General features: G+C 44.7%; 1 protein-coding gene across 4 annotated transcripts in view; it reads left to right on the top strand.

The window, feature by feature from the left end:
- The window catches only part of jmjd1cb (jumonji domain containing 1Cb), a 108,312-nt gene that overhangs the window by 76,572 nt on the left and 10,729 nt on the right, over positions 1 to 21,011 (top strand). For 2 of the 4 annotated variants that reach the window (XM_083994331.1, XM_083994334.1), the window contains 12 exons: positions 5,231 to 5,336; positions 5,514 to 5,638; positions 5,999 to 6,142; positions 7,414 to 7,455; positions 10,911 to 11,181; positions 11,681 to 12,232; positions 12,330 to 12,675; positions 14,139 to 15,135; positions 15,254 to 15,451; positions 16,115 to 16,287; positions 17,036 to 17,198; positions 17,461 to 20,134. In XM_083994331.1, coding sequence (XP_083850457.1) covers positions 5,231 to 5,336; positions 5,514 to 5,638; positions 5,999 to 6,142; positions 7,414 to 7,455; positions 10,911 to 11,181; positions 11,681 to 12,232; positions 12,330 to 12,675; positions 14,139 to 15,135; positions 15,254 to 15,451; positions 16,115 to 16,287; positions 17,036 to 17,198; positions 17,461 to 20,134 — 5,791 coding nt within the window. The remainder of the gene's footprint in view (positions 1 to 5,230; positions 5,337 to 5,513; positions 5,639 to 5,998; positions 6,143 to 7,413; positions 7,456 to 10,910; positions 11,182 to 11,680; positions 12,233 to 12,329; positions 12,676 to 14,138; positions 15,136 to 15,253; positions 15,452 to 16,114; positions 16,288 to 17,035; positions 17,199 to 17,460; positions 20,135 to 21,011) is intronic. The other 2 variants (XM_083994332.1, XM_083994333.1) reach the window with 2 other exon arrangements.

The following is a 21,011-nucleotide window of genomic DNA, read 5'->3' as shown; positions in this document are numbered from 1 at the left end:
ATGAACCTGCAGCCACGTTCTGTGGTAATGCAGAGAATATTTTCATCAGATAATCCAAATGTACTTCTCAGATTCATCATATTACTCATCCAGCTACTCCAATCACAAGCTTTATGAAGCATATGATGTGGGGGGTTGGCTGATCAAATCACAATAAGTACAGGAGCCTCTACTGAGGGTTAGAGGTGGAGCAAAGGGAAGCCCATATTTATTTTGCAACCAGAGATCACATCAGGGAGGGATGTGGGATGATGACACTCAAAATGCATTTTTAATTTCACCTGGTGCTTTGGTAAACAAGCAGCATTTCTATTACAATACCGAGAAAGTGATATTGTAAACAACATTTGTAGCCTTTCTCTTAGTAGCACAGTTGTAATAGTGTTTTCAGCTGCATCTGCAGTGTGGTAATATGTCTAAATGACGAGGACACTGCTGTGAGGAGTTTGAGCCAAGAGGAGGAGTGAGTTTTACTGGAGGAGGAGGAGGGAGGCAGCAGCTGCCACACACACACACACACACACACACACACACACACACACACACACACACACACACACACACACACACACACACACACACACACACACACACACACACACACACAGCCTTTTCTTTAATGCTGTTCATCTGACAGTCCTGCCTCAGTGGAACTTTGTGGTTTTCTGCCCTGCAGTGCTCCAATACAAAGCTCTCTCTCTCTCTCTCTCTCTCTCTCTCTCTCTCTCTCTCTCTCTCTCTCTCTCTCTCTCTCGCTCGCTCTCTTTCTCTGTCCGTCTCTCTTTCTCTCACTCTCTGTATCTCCCTCCCTCGCTCTCTGTCTGTCTCTGGCTGTGTCTCTCTGTCTGTGTCTTTGTCTCTCTCTGTGGTTTCTGGCTTACTGTCTATTATCAGCATATGTTCTTTTTCTTTCTACTTGTTGTCAGTATGGTCTTAAAAAAAATAACTAGGGATCCACTTAAAAGCTTTTTCCGCAGCTTCTCACCACATTTCACAGCCTTAATCAGCAAATGTTTGTACCCCAATACATTCAAGATGCATCAGTCACTTTTTCACCAAGGCAACCAGAAACTCCCGACTGAAACATTAAAAACATTACACAGAAAACAAACCATGTAAATATCAAATACTGGTACTTAAATACAACAATTCCACATAGTTATAAAGCTAAAACTGATTGACCATCGTATTGTGATATCAAACCATAACCTACTGTAACTATTTAAACTTATTTTGAACTTTTATGGGATTTAGGGATTTATACATCATGTTTAACAATAACAAAACATTTGATTTTTTTTTTAATCTCATTATTCACCTTTTAGCAACAAACTTTGAACATAATTAGGCTTTTGTAGCAAAACTGGGCGTGTGTGTGTGTGTCTTGTATAACCTCGTACCTGAAAGGACTCTCTCCCCCATACACACAACATGCTGCATTCACAGATGTTCACCATTTCAGTCCCTGAGCGACAATATGAGTTTTAAAAGAATAATGACATCAGAAACTCTCCCGCAGTTTGCTCCCTCCCGCTTCAGCCTCATCGTCTCCATGGCAACGCGCAGTGGCCCTGAGAAGATGTGAAAAGAGGGGTGTTTGAAGTCTTTAACAAGCCATCTGTCTTTGTCTCCATATATACATGAATGTGTGTCATATTTGTTGATATGTGACTAATTATCTGATGCACAAGATGTCCTCATGTCACACTGTAGTGAGTCTACCTTTGTTGTGCTCAAAGTGGGTCTTTAACAAATTGCCTTCATAGAAATAGAGCAAGGAGAAGGTTGAGGACAATAATTAAAGCTGTTCTTCATGTATTTTAATGAGTAGATCATAAAGTAACTGTGTCATTATCCTAAAGCACAAAAGAAATCCCATTTATTGTTGAACTCACTCTGTCCTAGTTAATGGTGTCATTAAAGTTTATTCAAAAAGGCAGGCGCTTATCACCCATCATTTTGCTCATACACAGCAACACATTTTTAAACATGTAATAGATTTACATTGTGTTGTGTTGTGTAGTTGATGATAAGTTGATGTGCCTCGGGTGTGTTTCTACACTTACTGTCTGTACATCTGGAAAACTAATTGAGATTCACTTCATCTGTTTCCATAAATAACAGCACACAGCATAGTTTTTAACATCTGATCCTTGTCTTCTTGTAGAGTTGCATGTGAGGTCTGGTTACTTTTAATCATTCACTGTACCTTCTTTAATGAAGTGAACGTACTCTCTCAAAGTATCATAGGTTGTTGAATTGATACGACATGATGACGTAAACCGCGAGATGTAAATGTGTCAGTGGCAGATCTGATCGTACCGTTTCCTGTCGTATCACTTGAATATCTCTGACTGCATCAGGCCAATTGGAAGATTGCAAATGACTGAGCAGGACTGCTTATTGCAGTGTTGGATATTTGTATGTGAAAGTGATGCTGTACATTCCTGTGAGGTTACTTTATTCATGAGCAACATCTGAATAGAGTGCATTATATTCACTTTAGCACCATGTATTACTTTAGTTTGCTGTTCTAAAACCAGCAGCTCTAACTCTGCGCTGCAACTCGATGACATGTTTCAATCACAGTGAATCACACACCGTGAATATCACTGCGCTCGATTCTGCGCTCATGTTCCATTTCTCTCCAGTCTGTCGAAAATAGACCAATAGGTGTTTGCTGTGCCCATGTTGCCGTGGTAACGTCTTCTCCGAGCGTATCATGTCTGCACAGGCCTACGGTGAGCAGGAATAGATGGCGGTGGTGAGGGGTGCAGCAGGAATAGACTAACGGTGGCATACATGTGTGTTATTTTCTGCCAGCATCAAGCTAAACATAGTCACCACAGGACAGAGAGGGCTGTGTACAACTTCTATTAATATCGCTGTTGACACCTTACTTTCTGATTAATCTAAAATAAGTCCGCCACCCTCACTCAACAGTGGGAGAGAAATTTAAATGTGTTGAACATACAGTAGAGAAAGTCACTTATTGGCCTTCTACCTTATACTATATGTACTATAATACATGTATTTTAAATGGTAATCCCCTACAAGAGATTGCTTTGTGATACCAAATGTATCACAAATTTTAATGTTTAAATACAGAACCTAGTCATGAATGTAGTTCCCTTTATAAACCTAAATCATCATATGTTTGTTTTTGTTTTGTTTTTTTTACATGATTTGTTTCTTTCATCATGTCTGGACTGATGATTGCAATAAGAGTGTTGAGAAAACTGAAAGCTTCAAATTGTAAGAATATATGGGAGACATTTCTCCTGACCTCTATTGCACTGCATTCCAGCGTGCTATTTTTAGCCTGTATGCTGGTTTAACTTGAAGCTCGGACAAGACTGGGAAACTAGAGCACTGCAACAGCGAGGGAGATGGAGGGGAGGGGGGGTGGGAAGGTGAAATGAAAGACTCATTCTGTCTGTTCTACTTCCTGCTGAGTATCAGCCTGTCTCTCAGTGACTCCTGCAGCTCTGCACTGAGTGGAGATGTTCAGGTTGCACTGATGCTGCTGAGTGAGTTTCATTCCTGTGTGACTCTGTCCCCTCATGACATTTCCACTGTAAAGACTGAGATGTGACCTATTAACTGGGTAGATAAAGCTTTATTATGTTGTTGTGGCAGCAGACAGTCATGACAGCTAGCTCACTGAGATGATTAACAGGCTGAATAAGTCAAACGGAGAATATTTTCCTCTCCTCTCCTCAACAGTCAGTCTCACCACTGACTCTGTTTTCGTAGCAGGAAGTTCCCACTCTCCCTCTGCACAGAGAAGGTCAACAGCTACCGCGTGTCCTCCCATCATTAGGATGCAGACGGACAACTGACCTCCTCCACTGCAGGAAAAATGTCCTACTGTGTACTACCATGTCCTGTCTATGCATTACATGTGAAGTACGAAGTAGAATCCATTAGTTACTAACACAGCAGTGGTGTTTGTGATGATTCATGTGTGATGCATCCATCACCTCGAAGGCTCTCCCAAAATAACCTCATGAACCATGTGCTTGCGTACAAACACAGACACACACCAGGGAAGCAGAGTGTGCTACCAGTGTGGTGACTGTGGTTTCCTCTTCCTCATTCTGTCCTCTCTCACTGTGCAGTGTATTTCTTCTCTGTGTGTGTCTGCACACGTGGTGTGTGTGAAGATATAGAATTGTTTCTCGTGCTGCTTTTCTGATTCTTCCAGTTTTACACTCGCTCTGTGCCACCTAGAGAGTGAAACAAAGGAAGGCTTTTCAAGGCTGATGGTTTGCCTGAGAGCTGTTGTGCGTGTGTGTGTATGTGTACAGAGTACTGTATGTAAGGCTTTTTTTGTTTGGTCCCATAGTGAACACCAGCTGTGCTCTGTGTATTGATATCACTGTACTTCAAAAAGAACACTTACCATTCTCAGTGGTTGGTACATGAATGAACATTTATAGTATTTACTGAGCCTCAGAGTTTACTGGTCAGAATCAAAGATCGTATTGTCTGTGTTTGAAAGCCTTTCTCCATTGTTTGTTATCAGCAACTCAGCTTTTACTAACACCATTTAAATTGTAGGTTTTGCTGTTGCTATGAAGCATCTCTTTACTCACTTTCCACCAGAAACCTGGTGCGTTCTGCATCCATCTCTTTTCCAGAGGTTGTGAGCAACAGCAATGTTAACTTTTGTTTCTATCGCTTATTTTCATCATCTGCCTGCGAACAAGCTGTGGCCGTACTGTACTTGAAGAAGTACCACTGCTCCTTGGAAACACAGCTACAGTATGACTGAAGCTCTTGTCAAGAGAACTCCACCACTCTTTACAGCAAGAAACCACATTGAGCAGCATAGAAAAACCATGAATGCCCCCTTTAAAATATAATTGTATACCACTCATGCAGTTAAAACATGTTGACTATTAGTATTATTGTGTCTTTACTGTAGTACGCTTTAGTGGTGTCGGTGGCCAACTGATCAGACTGTGATTCTAATGGTCGGCTTGAATGTGTGTCACTGTCTGTGTGTGATGGTTGCATTTCACTCAATGTGAAACTTAATTATGTTGAAACAAAGTGAGATCAAATAAAGGAGGTGGCTGAAAGGATTCAGAATGTTCATTCAGTTGGGTGTGTCTGTTAAAATACCACATAGTCTGACAACACTGACGACAGAGAGCTGAGTCTGGACTCATTTAAAAGTGTGTTTCAGAGGGTTTGATCTCCTGTGTATGTGTGTGTTTCTCAGGATGAGGTGGACAGTCAGAACCCGGTGTTGAGAGACAACCCTCAGCTCCATGAAGAAGTGAAGGGCTGGCTCAAAGACCAGAAGGTGCAGGAGATTTTCATGCAAGGTAAGTTTCTATTATTCTCACTATATTGTCACAGCGTATTGCAAAAGCATTGTTTTTCTTGCACATGTTGTGTTGTCACCTCATTACTGCAAGCACATGTGTGTCACAAAATGAGGAATCTGCAATAAAGACGTGAGAACTCAACACTGTGACAACACCGTTTCCTGTTGCTTCCAGGTCCCTACTCACTGAATGGCTACCGTGTACGTGTGTATCGACAGGACTCGGCCACCCAGTGGTTCACTGGCATCATTACACACCACGACCTCTTCAGTCGAAACATGGTCGTTATGAATGACCAGGTACATACACACACAACTTTCACCATTATTGTGTCAGTGTCAGTGGGTTTGCAGATAAATTGAGTTGTCATTGAAAGGTGAGATGGTGCTGCTAAACTGCTAAATCAGCTTCTGAGAAATAAAGGCTTATGGGTAATGGTGGGAACAGTTTTACTAGTCAGGAGCGACACAGTTAGATTCCACAGATACATCAAAGAAGTGTTTATATTAGTTTTGCTTCGTACAGCTTTTGGTTTTAATGCAATTTTAGTTGTAAAAAAGGTTTAAAAAAAATGTATATAAAGTTTTGTTGATGATATTTAGTTGCATCAGACCTGGTTGACACATGGACAGTGTAAAATGAATCTTGGATGTGTTCAGGTGCTAGAGCCTCAGAACGTAGATCCATCCATGATCCAGATGACCTTTCTGGATGACGTGGTCCACTCCCTGCTGAAAGGAGAAAACATCGGCATCACCTCCAGACGAAGGTCACGATCCAGCCAGAACAACAACACTGCCCACGTGAGTACTTTCACACAAACCAAACACACACTGCAGCAGATGTGCGCAGCTGTTAAAGGCTTCCTAACCTTCACCGTCAGTGCTAGTTTTAATAACTGACCCATGTAACTGTAATAGGCATAAATGCACAGAGCAAAAACTTTCGTTTTTTTGTTGCCTAGAATTCAATTGTGACCTAAACACTTCACTCTGTATGAAACAAACAACAAGCCTCACTGACTGAGAAGTGTCAAAATATTATCGGTTGATAATGAAACCTGTGGCAGGTATCACAGTCTAGGTAATAAATGGAAAACATGGAATCCAACAGAGAATGCATTCTGTAGCTTCATGTACAGTCAACAGAGGTTACATGAAAGAATACTAAAGCTAGGAAAACAAAACACTGTCTTTTAATTCAAATAAATTCCCAGATCGAACAGAAATTCATAATCCATCAGCAAAAACCAAACCAATAAGTGTGAATTTGGCCAGACAAAGACAACACATGGCTAGTTTGGTGAAAATAAAGGCTTATTTCAGAAACACTCTGTTTCACATTCTCCACATACAGACTTCAAATGGATTACATGTATTTAGGCCTGCACTTAATCTGCAGATTATTCTCTTGAGTCATTAAAGTGTCAGAGACTGCTGAGCCACTGTGTGTTTTCCCAAGCTGAATGCAGCCACAACACAGCCTCTGTTGTTGTGTTTCTGGCACTGCGGGTAGACTATACTGCTTATTTCAATTTGTCAAGCACTCATCTACATTGTGTCTGTGTATTTGTTTGTTTCAGAGACATTGATTCACATAGTTTCCCAAGTCTTTTACCATGCACTGCTCCAAACCAGGAGAACTCCATTGTATTTTCAGTCTATGAATTATTTCCTATTACTGTCAGTGCCATGTTTGCTGTCTCATTGTTTCTGATGTCACCCTGTTTCTTAAAGTAAAAGAGGTTCCTATGTGCTTTACCTTAAAAGCCAACACACACAGACACACACTGTTGCACTGGTTACCAATCGGCTCCTTTCATGTGGCTGCACTCGACATGTTGGCAGATGTCAGCACAACACTTTTCAGACTGAAGTATTGTTTGTTGAAAAGTGACGAGACGTTGTGTAAATGAAAGGAGCTCACTGGTGAACCGGCCTGTTGAACACTCAGCCAGTAGTTTCTGGTCCCGCAGTCATTAACAAAATCTCTCCTTGTCCCACGTTTTCTTTTTATTCATTTCATTTTGTTATTTTTTCTTTTTGATTTTCTTTTTCTTGTTAACACGTTAAAGATGGCAGGAGGGAGACCCGGCGGGACCACTGGCAACACTCAGGTACCCCCAAACCCCCCACCCACCTCCACACCCACTTTACATCCACCTCACACCAACCCCCAAAAACCCTCTAACCCTCCATAACCAGGTTTTCCACAATGAAGACAGACACAACCTGCGCTTGTTTGATCAGTAGTGGCAGGACTGGCGTATTGAACATTTTCAGCTGATGATCTGTACACCCTCAAATCTGAATACTTCCTGAAATGTAACAGTGATTGAAAACATCAATACTGAGCTGCAGGGAGATTTGGGGCTTTGTAACAAAACTGTATATATTTATAAACTCCATCTGGCAAAAGATTGTCCATATTGGCACGTCCATGAACCGAGAAGCTGAGCTGCCTCACGTTCATCTGTCTTCACTGTGTCACTGGTTATTGGCAGGAGGGGAGAGAGAGAGGTTACATCAGTGATTAATGCAGAGTTAGATTCAGGGTTAGAGACGCTCTTAGGATCCAGAATCACGTTTTATTCCATTTCCACTTTGGTATCATTTGGTCATCACTCACCGACATCATTAAAATCTCAATGTCTACCTGTAGGCTTCTACAGAGTTGTGAACTGGTATCTGCAAAGTGCAGCTGCACAAGTTGATGACAGAATCGTTTTGCTGGTACTGCACTTGAATGAACAAATGACATGCATCAAAATACTTAAATAACTAATAGTCAGACTAGCAGTAAAGCAGTACACCTTTCTTCAAGCACTCCTCATGTCTTCAGTATTTAATATAATTAACGCTGTCTCTGACTGACATACTGTATCTCCCCTCTTAAGAACAACAACTCACTAATATAACAATTCCACTTTAACACAGTCACTCCTCTTCTCTTAACTCCTTTTCTATTGTCAAATGTGTATATTAATTAGTAGAAATATGTTTTATTGAGATTATCACAAAACCTTTTACTAGTGAACATACAACAACAACTTTGCACCAAATAGAAAAATACGGAAAATCACAAAACAATGTGTTTGGTTGCTTATAGATGACAGTTATTTCTGGCACAAGCTGCCGAGTCAAACGTTCATTTCAAAGTGTAGCTACACCCAGGCCTAAACATCCTGTCTAGTAGTTACTGCCGTAATCTCTGCCACAGCCTGAGCAGCACAGCTTTCACAATGACAGAATACTCCATCACAGCTGGGTGTGGTCACAAGCGCATAAACCACACAGGATCTCTTCTGCTGTTTTGATGGGTGCTGAAGTCAATGCTGCGATCGTGTAGAGTAGTGCAGAGTTTCTATATAACTCTGAGTCCTGTCTGTAACTCTGAGAAATAGTGACCTCCCTGCTGCTCTTATTTTGGTGAGTTGGAGCTAACACCCCATAGCCTATCCATCTGCTTCAGTCGTCCACTGCAAGATTAGCTCAGCGTGACGTGAGGATCACAAAGAGAGAAAGTGCTGCACTGACTTTCATAGATTACTGGGTTGGGACCGAGCAGATCGGATCTCATTTGACTCTGCTGAATACTCTGGGCTTTTGGAATAGCCCATCATGTGTAACTTATTGCCCATGTACCAGTACCTACTATGCATCTTTAGGCCACTGTAATTTCTACCTGGGCATTAGCCAAGGTCACACTCACAGGCTCATTTAACAGTTCAACCTGCAAATGTTCAGCATCTTTGAAAATGAATGGCATGTCCCAGACAGGCTTCAGGAGCACAGGATGGTAATTACACAGAGTGGCACGCTGACGGCACGCTGACCTTCTCTCAGCAAGGAGCTGAGGAGGCTCCATAATAACTCTGCAGATGTTGTACATGTACTAACAGCCTGACCCAACTGTGATCCTCCTTGTGATGCATCATCATCAAGCCCCTTCATTATTTACACAGGCTGAAAGCAACGTTAAATCATCTAAACACCGACTGTTGTAGGTTAGATGGTCAAGCGTTTTACTTGACCTATCTGGGCTATAGGAGGACGTGAACATGTACTTTTCCTGTATTCATAAAAGAGCTAATGATATAGATCAGTTTGAGTGAAGTGGCTCAGGTTGGTGTCTCTGACTTACTTGGATTTTCAGTATCAGTCAATCCTCCTCTCTTTGAAAGACCAACCTTCACAGATGGATAGATAATGTCATCTTTCAGCACATCTGCAGTCTGCTTTCACTTTCTTCTTTTAACCCTCATCAGGCAGCATCACTGGAGCGTATGAGAGGGTTGCTGTTTCCTAAGATACAGACTGGATGTTAACTCCCTCTAAATTATCTCATTAATATGACAAGACTCCTGTAAAGAACTAATGTAAAGATTTGAATGTTTCTCTGTCAGTCAAACTGTGCAGTCAGAACTTGTCAGGGCAGTTGTGTTGAATCTGTACAGCAGAGTAGAAATGAAACATTCACTAAAAGGTTGAATTTCCAACCCAGGCACTAGGATATGTTCACTGTAGAGTAGGAAATTGGACGATTTATCAAAAACTTCAAGTAATAATATGAGTAAAATATGAATCTAATAGACCCAGTGGTTTGCACAGTCTCCAACCTGAAAACGTCATAACATTTTAACATATGATACTACATAAGACTTCCTGACTGCACTGTAGTCTCTCATTTTATATTGGTAAATGTTTGGGTCAGTTCATACACAATTCAGATGTTATTATTTCTTTCTACTTAAAACTGAAAAACTGAAACTACTGAAATCACTAGCACTGCTCCTGTAATGGGAAGTTTAAAAACTGGTCAGAATCTGTTCTTCATCTGTCTGACACAAACTGTTGATTGGCTGTCTCCTCCTCTGCTTTGTGACTCAAGAAAAACACAGTTAAATGATTGACTATAGAGTACAGATCACTGCAGTGTAGCTTTCTAAAGCAGGTTCATTATGTGGGATGTGAGGATACTGCTGCTGGAAGACAGATATGTTAATATATATAATAAGATATTCATCCAGCTGCCACTAACATACAACACAGGCACAGAATACTTGATATACTGTACACACATTAAGTCCAGCTAATGAAAACTAATAAGGTCATGAAGGTTGTTGTCAGTGTTTGTTGAGATGTGTTAATTTAATTGTGCAGTCATTTTGGGGGGGTGTCTGGGGTTCTGTTGAATGGCTGAAGGTTACACTCAAAGCTTTGCTGATATGTAGTTGACAAATATCACAGCCTTCAACAGAAGAACAGCTATATATAGTCCCACCAGTGTTTATGATCGTTGTTTGCACACCTTCCAGTAAATACAGCCTCACTGGGTATCAGGCATCTCCATCAAGGTTGGAGTTTTAGACTAGACCTCATACATTGGGAGTATTTTAAATCCAATATAACACCAGTGTTAGTGTAGATTAACAAGTGATTTCCTATGGTGGTCATGTTAGGTTGCATTAGACTGTACTGGTGTATGTTGAAACATTCCCAGTAATATTTGTGAGCTTGGTCACTATGTTTGTCTGCATTCTCTGACCTTTGACTTTTCTGATTCTTACAGAGTCATTATACGCGAGCCCAAGCCAACAGCCCCCGCCCCATCATGACCTCATCAGGCCCCAACCCAAAAGGTTCCCAGGGGACGCTGGCCTCCCAGCAGCACAGCCAATCACAGCAGAGCCAGCAACCGGCCAGCCAATCGCACCACTCGCCCGGCGGCAGCGGACGGGAGCAGAGAGAACAGCGCAACTCTCGCTCTTCCAGGAGGAAAGGATCCGACAGCAGCGTTCCAGAGGAAGACAAGGACAGGAGAGAGGAGACCACAGGGAGAGGTGAGGGCAAGCACCTTCACAGTGTGGAACTGACTCAAACATTATCTACACAGTACTAGCATCAGGGATTTCTGCTGCTCTTCTGTTTCCACCACAAAATCACAGTGAATAACATATAACCAAACATAATATGTCATTTGAATGTTGACTGTTTCATTAGCAAAGAACAAGAAGAAACCAAAGTGTTAACTGTGGTCTTTAAGGTGTTTTAGTACTGGAAACCATTTGAATGATCTCAGGCTGTTCTCACAGCAGAGATATCCATTTAGATCTCTGCATGGTTGTACACACCACAGCCTCCAGGTATGAGTCATTGTAGTAACCTGGACTCTCTGACAAAATAGCAATGGTAAAGATGACTGAGTCAAAGTTATTCCCTGTGGTAAATGTTTATTTCCGATTAATGACATTACTGTTAAAGAGCTAGTAAAAAGAGCTACAAGCAAAAGGAGTCAGGTCAAGAATGAATAAACTTCTCTTTTTGTGTTTGTTTTTCCAGACTCCAAGTCCAAGGTGAAGCAGGTGGTGAACAAACGCAGGAAGGGTGAGGAAGATGAGAAGAAGGCAGGATTAAAGAGGCTGAAGACCGACATGACGTCTGATCTGTCAGAGAGCAGTGACTCAGAAAACCCACACAACAAGAGGACCACCCACTCCTCGTGCTCCTCTTCCTCTTCCTCCTCCTCGTCATCCTCCTCCTCCTCCTCTTCCTCCTCCTCAGAGCCCAACTCTGAAAATGAACTTAAGACTCGCAGCAGTGACGTAAAACCAAGTGCCGTTTCCAAAATGGAGGAAGACGAGAAGCCACTCATGCAGGCCGCCAAAATGAACAATTCCTCGTCTCTAATTGGTCGGCTGTCCCCATGGGTGGAGCTTCAAGCAGCAGAGGACAGCAAGAAGGGTGTGGTTAAGGAAACTGGCAAAATTATAATGAAGGAGGTGGAGGAATTGGTGGCGGTAACACAGATCACCCAGTCTCCACGGCAACAGTCTCTGATATCTGACACCATTCAAGGCAGCATCTTGGAGAGCAGCAAGAACACTGTGAAAGGTACAGTCAGCTGGTGCAGGGTCACTGTCATGAATATCACAAGTATGATTAAATACAGCATTCTTATAGTGTGTTTTTCCTGTTTTGTTTTTTTCAGCATCTTCTCGGTCCCAGACCCCGTCGTCGTCTCATCTCCATGGCAGTGGTGTGATTGACATCACAGATGACGCTCAGGCCACAGTGCACCGCGAGAGTTCAGAGGCAGTGTCGGCGCTGCTGGCCTCCCAGAATGCCGAATCCACCGCCCTGTCACCGTACCTTCCTCTCAACCCTTCCCCCGTCTCCTCACCTCCAATTGCTCCTTCTCCCTCACCATCAGAAGGAGGCAGGAGGACAGACATTGAGCCTCCTATGCAGCATCAGCAAGGCATTATGGGAGGTGCTGTGACAGCAGCCAGGAGCTCAAGCAGCAAGATAGAGTTTGCTCCCTCTGAGGTCATCAGGTGAGAAAAGAAATCTTCAATTCAAAGAACTTTATTCATCCTCAGCAGATCAATTCAAAAAGTGTCTTTGTCTTAAAGACAGGTTCTGAATATTATGATTCATGTTGCTTCTTAAACGCCCCGATATGGAGAGTGGGAGGAGAAGGGTCATTAAACACAGACCTGTCCCATTGTCCAAGATAAGATATAGTATGTCAGAGAAATCAGGTAATAGGAGAAAATGTTAAACTGTTTTCATTTTAATTAATGCAACTGTTAATGTAATGATATTCAGTCAACAGTTCATGCATCCAGCAGGCGAGCAAACAGGAATTAAAGAGCTCCATATTTGTGTAATGTGCAATGATGAAGCTGATGTGAATACATATTAGTGGACTGACAGTGTCCAGCAGTGATGCTCATTAAGCTTCAGCAGGAAAACATGCAAGCTGTGAAAAGAGAGACAACCCTCCCTCCCTCTCTCTCTCTGTTCCTCTGTCTCTCACCTGCCAACAAATATTTCACAAGCCTATAATTCTTAGTATAAATGTGCTGGCATCTCTGAATGAAGCCATTAGGGACATTTAATGTAAAACCTCAGGTGATAAATACATTAAGCCAACAATGTTATGTTGTCAATATCTGAAAGCAGCTTTATATGCACCACAGAACCTCATACACATGCAGCAGGTCAGTGATCACATTTCTTCCTTATCCTTCTCTACATGTTATTTACTGTTGCACTACCCACACAGTAGCACTTCCCAGTTTTTGTGTGTGTCTGTGTGTATCTGAGGTGAGGGCTTGCAGTGCAGTGCAGACTCCTCACACAGTAGTGGGAGTACAACTCTTCCTTCTTTGGACTGATAAATGTCTCCACACGGAGAAAGGGCCTGTGTGTGGTGTAAGTAGGTGGCACAGCAGCAGTAACTTCATTCATTATTTAAATCCTCTGATGTTACATGGTGATCTCACTGTAACCTCATTAACCCACATCCGTCTGAGAGATGAGCTGTTACACACAGATACACACAGCGAGCGTGTGACTGCTGCACCATTTAAGCTGTTGGGGTTTTTGTTGTTGTTTTTTCATTTTGCTCCTTGAATGCAACAATATATGAACTGATCTAATGACTGGAGTAAATAAAATAAAATAAGGCAATAGATAATTATAAGGCGAATAATTGAAATACTACTTAGTGAGCCTGTAACTTACTGCAGGAATATAGCTGCATCAGTAAAGGACCACTGCCAGTGTATTTTGATTAAGGTCTGTACTTCTGTGGTGATATATTGTTAAGCTTTGGGATTCAGGTTTTTCTTTTTTTTTTTATCATGATTCAACAACAGAATCACTTATCATTAGAGTGATGAGATGTAGTAAATTAATATATTTTTTCTTATATATAATAGAAACTAATGGCAATCCTAGATGAAATCCTAATCCCAAATTAAAATATCAGTTCTTCTGTGCTTTTTTTCAGGCCTGTCACGTCGATGGCTGACAGCGTGGTGCTGGTAGAGAAGGAGAAAGCTGTCCCTCCCCCTCATCATCATCTTCATCATCATCATCATCATCAACAACAGCACCATCATCATCAGCCACACACACAACAACAGCAACACTACACATCTATCCACCCCACCATCAAGAACTCGTCTTTATCTGAAGAGACGAGAAAGCACCCACAGCAACAACAGCCACCGCCCCCCCATAAGATGAACACAGTCCACCCATCTGACCTAGCCAAATCCAAAATGAGCCCCAGCCCAAACCCCACCCCACCCCAGCTGGACACCCTGAAACAGAAGCCCCAGCACCCCAACAACTCCCAGAGCCACCCCTACCCCAACACAAACCCAACTGAACTTCTCAAAGCGAAGTCCCAGCCCGGGCTGCTGGACATCTCCAAACCCAAGCCCACCACCTCCCCAGAGGTCTCTAAACACAAAATACCAAGGTACCCAGACACGTCACCGCCTCCAACAGGCCGCTTGTCAGCGGAACCGGTGCGGTCTGGTTTTAAGCCGGTGCCGGCGCGGCCCGAGTCCGGAGGAGCGGGTGCGAGCAGCAGCACCAAGAGCCCTCTGATCATCGATAGGAATGAAACTTTCACAGTTTACAGGGACCCGGCGCTGGTCCGCTCCGACACGGAGAACTCTGTCGCCGCCACCGTCTCTTCCAACCACGTGGCGGCCTATCTCCATCCCCACCTGCACACCCTGCACTCCCCGTCACCCCACTCCCCCTGCCTCACCCCTGCATCCCACCCCCACCCCCACGCCACCTCCCACCTCCTCGCCGCTTCCCACACCTCTGCCCTACCTCATCCGCACCTCCTGCCCCCCGGGGTGCTCCCAGCTATGCCTCCTCCCACAGCGTCGCTCCTCGGGGGTCACCCTCGGCTCGACTCCCCCGGCGGGTTGGGTCACCTCGGCCTACCTCACCCGGCAGCAGCACACCAGCAGCAGTTCCTACAGGTCTGAGTCCAGATACCTACACCTGTAGACTGTTATGTATGAACTAACTCTGATGGAGTGGGCTGATTATTTACACCGTTGTCTCAGATAGCTGAACTAAAAATGTGTTTGTTTTCAGGGCCAAGGCCCTCCTCCACCCCCTCTACTAACCCAGGCTCACAGTGGGGCAGCAGGCCTGGGTCTATACCCCATCCTCTGGCAGTATCCCAATGGAACACCAACCTCCTACCCCCCAGGACTCAACCTGCCCCCCACAGCTAAGTGGGTCCACCCTGAAAATCCTGTCACTGTAAACTCTGAGGCCACTCTCAGGAGGGTAGGTGTTTTCATGTTATCATCTGATGTGTGTGTTTGGACGAATGAATGCATGAGACTGAGTCTGTTTGTCAGATCAAGAAGAACAGACTAGATAGAGGTGAGATGTGATGGAGATCATTTTTAGTCAGACAAAAAGAAGATGTACATGAGCTTTTACTGCCCATCATAAAAATTAATTATTGCCCGCTGAGTGTTTTTCTCACATGAAGCTGGATGTGACGACAGTTCACAGTAATGTGCTCTTATGCCAAGAACATAGCCAAAGTTAAGCTGACAAAAAAAGTTGACATGCTGCCACAGAGGAAGTTCAACTGACTGCAGGTCCACATTCTGCACTTATGACCAGCCAAGTTATCACAACAGCTTCTACGTGCTCAGTCAGCAAATACCACACACACCTCTTTCTTGGTTTGATGAAGGCCCTTTTCAATTTTGGCAACTGACATGGAATTAAAACAATTAAAAAATGTTAGACAGATTATAATCTTGATATTTTATTGTATATTATTTGTTGTAGTGTGTGAGTGAGTGAGACATAGACAATATTGTTAAATGAGTGTGTAGGTTTTAGTGATGTTAGCTTTACTGTGGATGTTCCACACTTGTCCCATCCAGATGAATTGTTTTAATGATGTTGTCTTGGTGTGCGTTGTGCCTGCAGAACACAGCCAGTCCGTGGCTGCACCAGGCTGCTGGTAGTGCTGGTGACAGTCTGGGTTTGCTGAGCCATGTTCCCGTTCGGCCAGCAAGCGCCGACGCCCACCGCCCCCATGTCAAGATCAACCCACACGCAAGCCCTCCACTGTCAAAGACCTGTATGGATATTCATAAAGAGTGAGTAGAAACATCAGCGACATGTTGAGTCGGAAATGGCTTCATCTAAAAAAATAAATTCATAAATCTGCAACCAAACACTATTAATGGACCGCTACCTCAGACGGGGACAATTAGAAAGACTATTTCACATACAGATATTATATAACAAATTTCTGTCATTAGATTTTGGTGGGCCTAGTTGGAGTAAGAGCCAGTCAGTAAAGCTCAGGACGGAGAGTCTCAGGAAGATTGCGCAGTCAGTGGGAGCACGAGGCATTCCTTCAGTCTGTAGCTAAATTAAACACGAGAGAGCTGAAATGAAAGACCGGCCACAGAATATTTGCTCTGAACATTTGAACAGCCTGCCCTTCCCATTGTGAAGTTGATGTGTTCAGAGAGAGGAGCTAAGTTAGCCCTGAGAGGCAGACGAGCAAAACCAGGTCAGCCAGATGAAGTGAAGTGGCACTAATCCAATATTAAAGTGGTTCAGACAGAATGCTGTTCATTCAGCAGCCTCTGCTCTCCTTATGTAACCACTCGCCATTATTTAGACACCACTGAATACACAAACACACAAACACAAAGCGTCACTGAGGAGGCATCACACATCGCTTGTCTCTCTCATTAGCCCAGTGATGCTGAGTTGGTTAAAAACTGCTGACCAGATAGTCATACCACATGGATGGCCTGTTACCCAACCGTATTCACACTCTGATACATCCACTATCGTTTAACAACTTAACATGTTGTACTTGTCTGTTTGCAGCGATCTGGATAAGAAAGGTTTCATAGATCCCATCAGGACTTTGACGATGGCCCAGCTGAAACAGGAGCCGATGGACAGGAGTCGCACCCCGACGGGGAAAGACGTCCACCTACACCGTCTCTACCTGGACCCCCTGAGCAAGGCCCGGCTGGGAAACACACAGGTATACTACACTTCGATATCATTTACTATAATTGTTTTTTTCCCATCTGCCACTCAGGGCTTGTTTGCAGTCATACCAATAATGGTTATCTCTACTTTCAGATTGGATTGCACCAACTTTATGATATCAATGTTAAATTGTTAGACCCCTCCATTTGTCGACATGCAAATCAACATCTCAAAAAGTAGCAGGTGTTGTTGCAAACCTCTTGTTTGAAAACTAGAAAACCTCTCCTTAACTGTGCTTATATTTTCTTTCCCAGGATGCAGTTCAGGCAGCAGACCGAGTCAATAAATACAAAGAGGAGAACAGGCAGATCCTGAAAGAGAGCATCGAAGTCGCTCCCTTCACCGCTAAGATCCAGCGCTCCAATGACCATGGGATGGACCGGGACAGAGAACGAAGCAGAGAGTCTGCCTTCCCCGTCCGGATACCAGCTCTCACCTCCCCCAGCCCGAAGGCCAGCCACGCCCATCCCCATGTCATCCAATCAGAAAAGAGCAACTACTTCACCACACTGTCCAACAGCGTGGTGAACGAGCCTCCAAGACTGTACTCCTCCAAGGAGATCAGCTCTTATTACGAGAAAGCGTCCGTCGGAGCTCCGGGGGTTGTAGCCAGTATCGGGGCCGCCGTGCCAAATCAGGGAGCTCTGTCCCTGGGCACCCACAGCTCCAAAACCTCCCTGTCCAAGCCCCCTCCTCTCATTAAGCACCAGCCCGAAGGAGGAGAGGGGTTAGCAGGGAAAATCACCGAGCAGCTCAGCCAGCAGGTAACACTAGTCCAACAGCAGCATCAGCACCACACTCTAGACAGGATAGAGCGCCGCAGCCCTGCCATCTCTCCATCCTCCACTACGTCCTCCTCCGCTTCAGCCCCCAACCACCATCACCATCACCATCACCACCAACAACAACACCAACACCAACACCAACACCAACACCAACAACAACACCAACACCAACACCAACACCAACAACAACATCAACACCAACACCAACACCAACAACAACATCAACACCAACACCAACATCAACACCAACACCAACACCAACAGCAGCACCAGCTCAGGGCAATGCCATCCCTCCACCGAGCGCCGGTCTTCCATCCCCCCACGCAGCACGCACTGGAACGAAAGGAGGCCGCCGAGCGAGAGAGGGAGCGAGAGAAGGAAAGGGAGAAAGAAAGGGAGAGAGCGGGTTACGGTGGGCGCCTGTCCCCACCTACCCTCACACCCATCCAGCCAGTCAGCTTAGCAGCGACTGGTAGCAAAACATCAGCGGAGCAGCAGAAACCTCCCACGCTGCTGCCGGAACTCAGGGACGTCAAAGGTCATGGAAACGCCGCCACCATCACCTCTGTGGCCTCGGCCATCAGTAGGGAGATGATGACTTCATCAGCAGACGGGTGGAGAGGTGGAGAGATCATTCAGGAAAGAGCGGGGCTGTACTCTGCAGAGAGAGGAGTGTCGAAGAGCAAACCCCAATCCGCAATGGCATCAGTCATTGTACGCCCATCGACAGCCATGAAGTATGACAGTCCTGTTGGTGCTAATAAATCTGGTGCTATGCTCCATCAAGACCTCCCCCACGGGAGGTTTTACCCATCCAAGCTGCAGGGGGAATGTCCGAGGTTAGGGGAGAGTGTTAGAGACCTCGGAGCCGGCAGGGTTATCCAACCCAACTCGAATATGGATGACATGTGTGTCCAGTATAAAAAGACTTCTGTGTGTGGCCTGCAGGGAACTGTGGGAGCCAACAACACAAACTCTGTGTGCAGGACTGTCGTTTCAGCCTCTTCTCCTTTCGGCATACAGAGCAAATGTGGGACAACTTCTCGTGAGCTAGGTTACACAATTTCAGCCCAGAGTGAGATAGCGGCTCATAAAAGTGGCATCGGTGGCTGGGTGCTGGGTCACTCAGGCCCAGGAGAGCACCTGGAGGGCTTTGGCTTACGTACCACGTCTCCCGGGGGTTCTCTGCCGCCCCCTAGTCCGGCAGTGACCCCCCAGCCCAGTCCAAGCCTCACCCCGACACCGAGCTGCATCTCCAACTCCAGTCAGCCGTTCTCCTCCTCGTTTGTCCATCTCAAGAAGCACAAAGCTGCGTTGGCTGCAGCCCAGTCCAGAGGCAACCTCTCCACCGCCCCCACATCCATCACAACTGGAAACTCCTCCCTGTCTGTGGATGCAGTTGACAAAGCTCCCATTCACAGCTCCCCACCTCCCCCGTCCTCGAGCCAAGCCTCATCATCATCAATCGACAGCAGCAGCAGCAGCAGTAGCAGTAGCTCAGCCAGCGGGAGCACAACACCGGGCAAGTCCAGTCCCCTGCCCAACGGCCAGTCCTCGGGATCGGCCTCGACGAGCAGCGGGCAGCCCAGTAACTACCACAAGCTGAAGAAAGCCTGGTTAACCCGCCACTCTGAGGAAGACAGGAACACAACTGCAACAACAAGTTCCACCAGTACGAAACCAGAGAAACTGCCCAGCATCACCACCAGCACCAGTAACACAACTACCACTACAGCCATGTCAGAGATGATCAAGCCCTGTACTGTCAATCTCAGCGCCTCCACCTCCAGTGAAGTGGAAATGAGCAAGGACATTGGAATCAAAGCTGAGAGAGAGAGACAGTCGGAGGAGAAGATGGGGGGAACAGCAGGAGGCGGGGAGGAAAGGAAGGCCGCTCCGTCATTAAGACGAGGGAGCAAACGGTCGTACGAGTCCGGCTCAGAGAGCGGGGGAGATGACTCGGACGCCAGTGAGAGCAAGCTGGAGGGGCGAGCCAAACGGCAGCCTAAACCCACCTACAAGAAGAAACAGAATGACATGGCCAAGAAGAAAGGAGACAATGAAAAGGATGAAGATGACTTGAAGCCCAATGGCATCTTCAGATCAGCCCGCGAGAAGACCAAGCTCAAACTGGCCAGCAGCAGTAAGTCTTACAAACATATCGACTGTTGCAGTCAGACTTCTTGATAGTTTGCCAGGCAGCAAGTGTGAAAACATTAGTGGCAGTGACAGGATGAGGCTGGTGATATTCTACACTGTTGTTATTGTTGGCAAATCTCAAGGTCACACACAGTGTTTTAGTCCAGTTCCCACTGTTTCCCTTCCTGCTCTGTGGCCTCAGCTCCAAACTCACTGAACCTCATTGAAAATATAATAATATTAAAGTCACTGGGCTTTAATCAAACAGTAGCTCAGTGTAGTTTTTAACAAATGTTACTCAAACAGGAGGAAATGGTGCATTTGTTGTTGGGGACTATTTTGAGAAACAGATTAAACCACATTTGCTGCTGTAGTGAGTGTTTGGGGGGCAGCAGGTCAGTGGAGTGGGACTTAGTCAAAATAAACCACAGTGTGTGTTTTCATGTTTATGAAGTAGCATATCATGTAACAGTGTTATTTGTGGATGTGTTTGTAGTAGTTTGAGAGACAATAGAGTTCCTTCATCCAGAGGAAACGGATATGTCAGACGGCATCGTTACATCACCTTCCTATTGCCCCACCTCTCTCACTGTCAGACCAAAATACACCAACTACTTTTGCTACAGTGTGCTTATTTTACTGAGACCTTCAATTTCAAGGTGGCCACATTCAGTAAAGTGTAACTTCATCAAATCATTGCAGCAGAACAGCAAAGCCCTGAGGGCAGAGGATGAAAGTGTCAGTGGAGAGCACTTCAGAGCAGAATGTTTAGCTCCATCAGGCAGGTTTAAAAAAAAAAAAAAAAACTAAGTTCAAGGTTTATTTAATCATTTTGTACCTGGAGATTAATTAAGGGCAAAATTATCAACCAAAAGAAAACC

Source organism: Trachurus trachurus (assembly GCF_905171665.1).
Source record: "Trachurus trachurus genome assembly, chromosome: 19".
In the NCBI taxonomy this organism is placed as follows: domain Eukaryota; kingdom Metazoa; phylum Chordata; class Actinopteri; order Carangiformes; family Carangidae; genus Trachurus; species Trachurus trachurus.
This window is presented reverse-complemented; position numbering and strand designations above follow the sequence as displayed.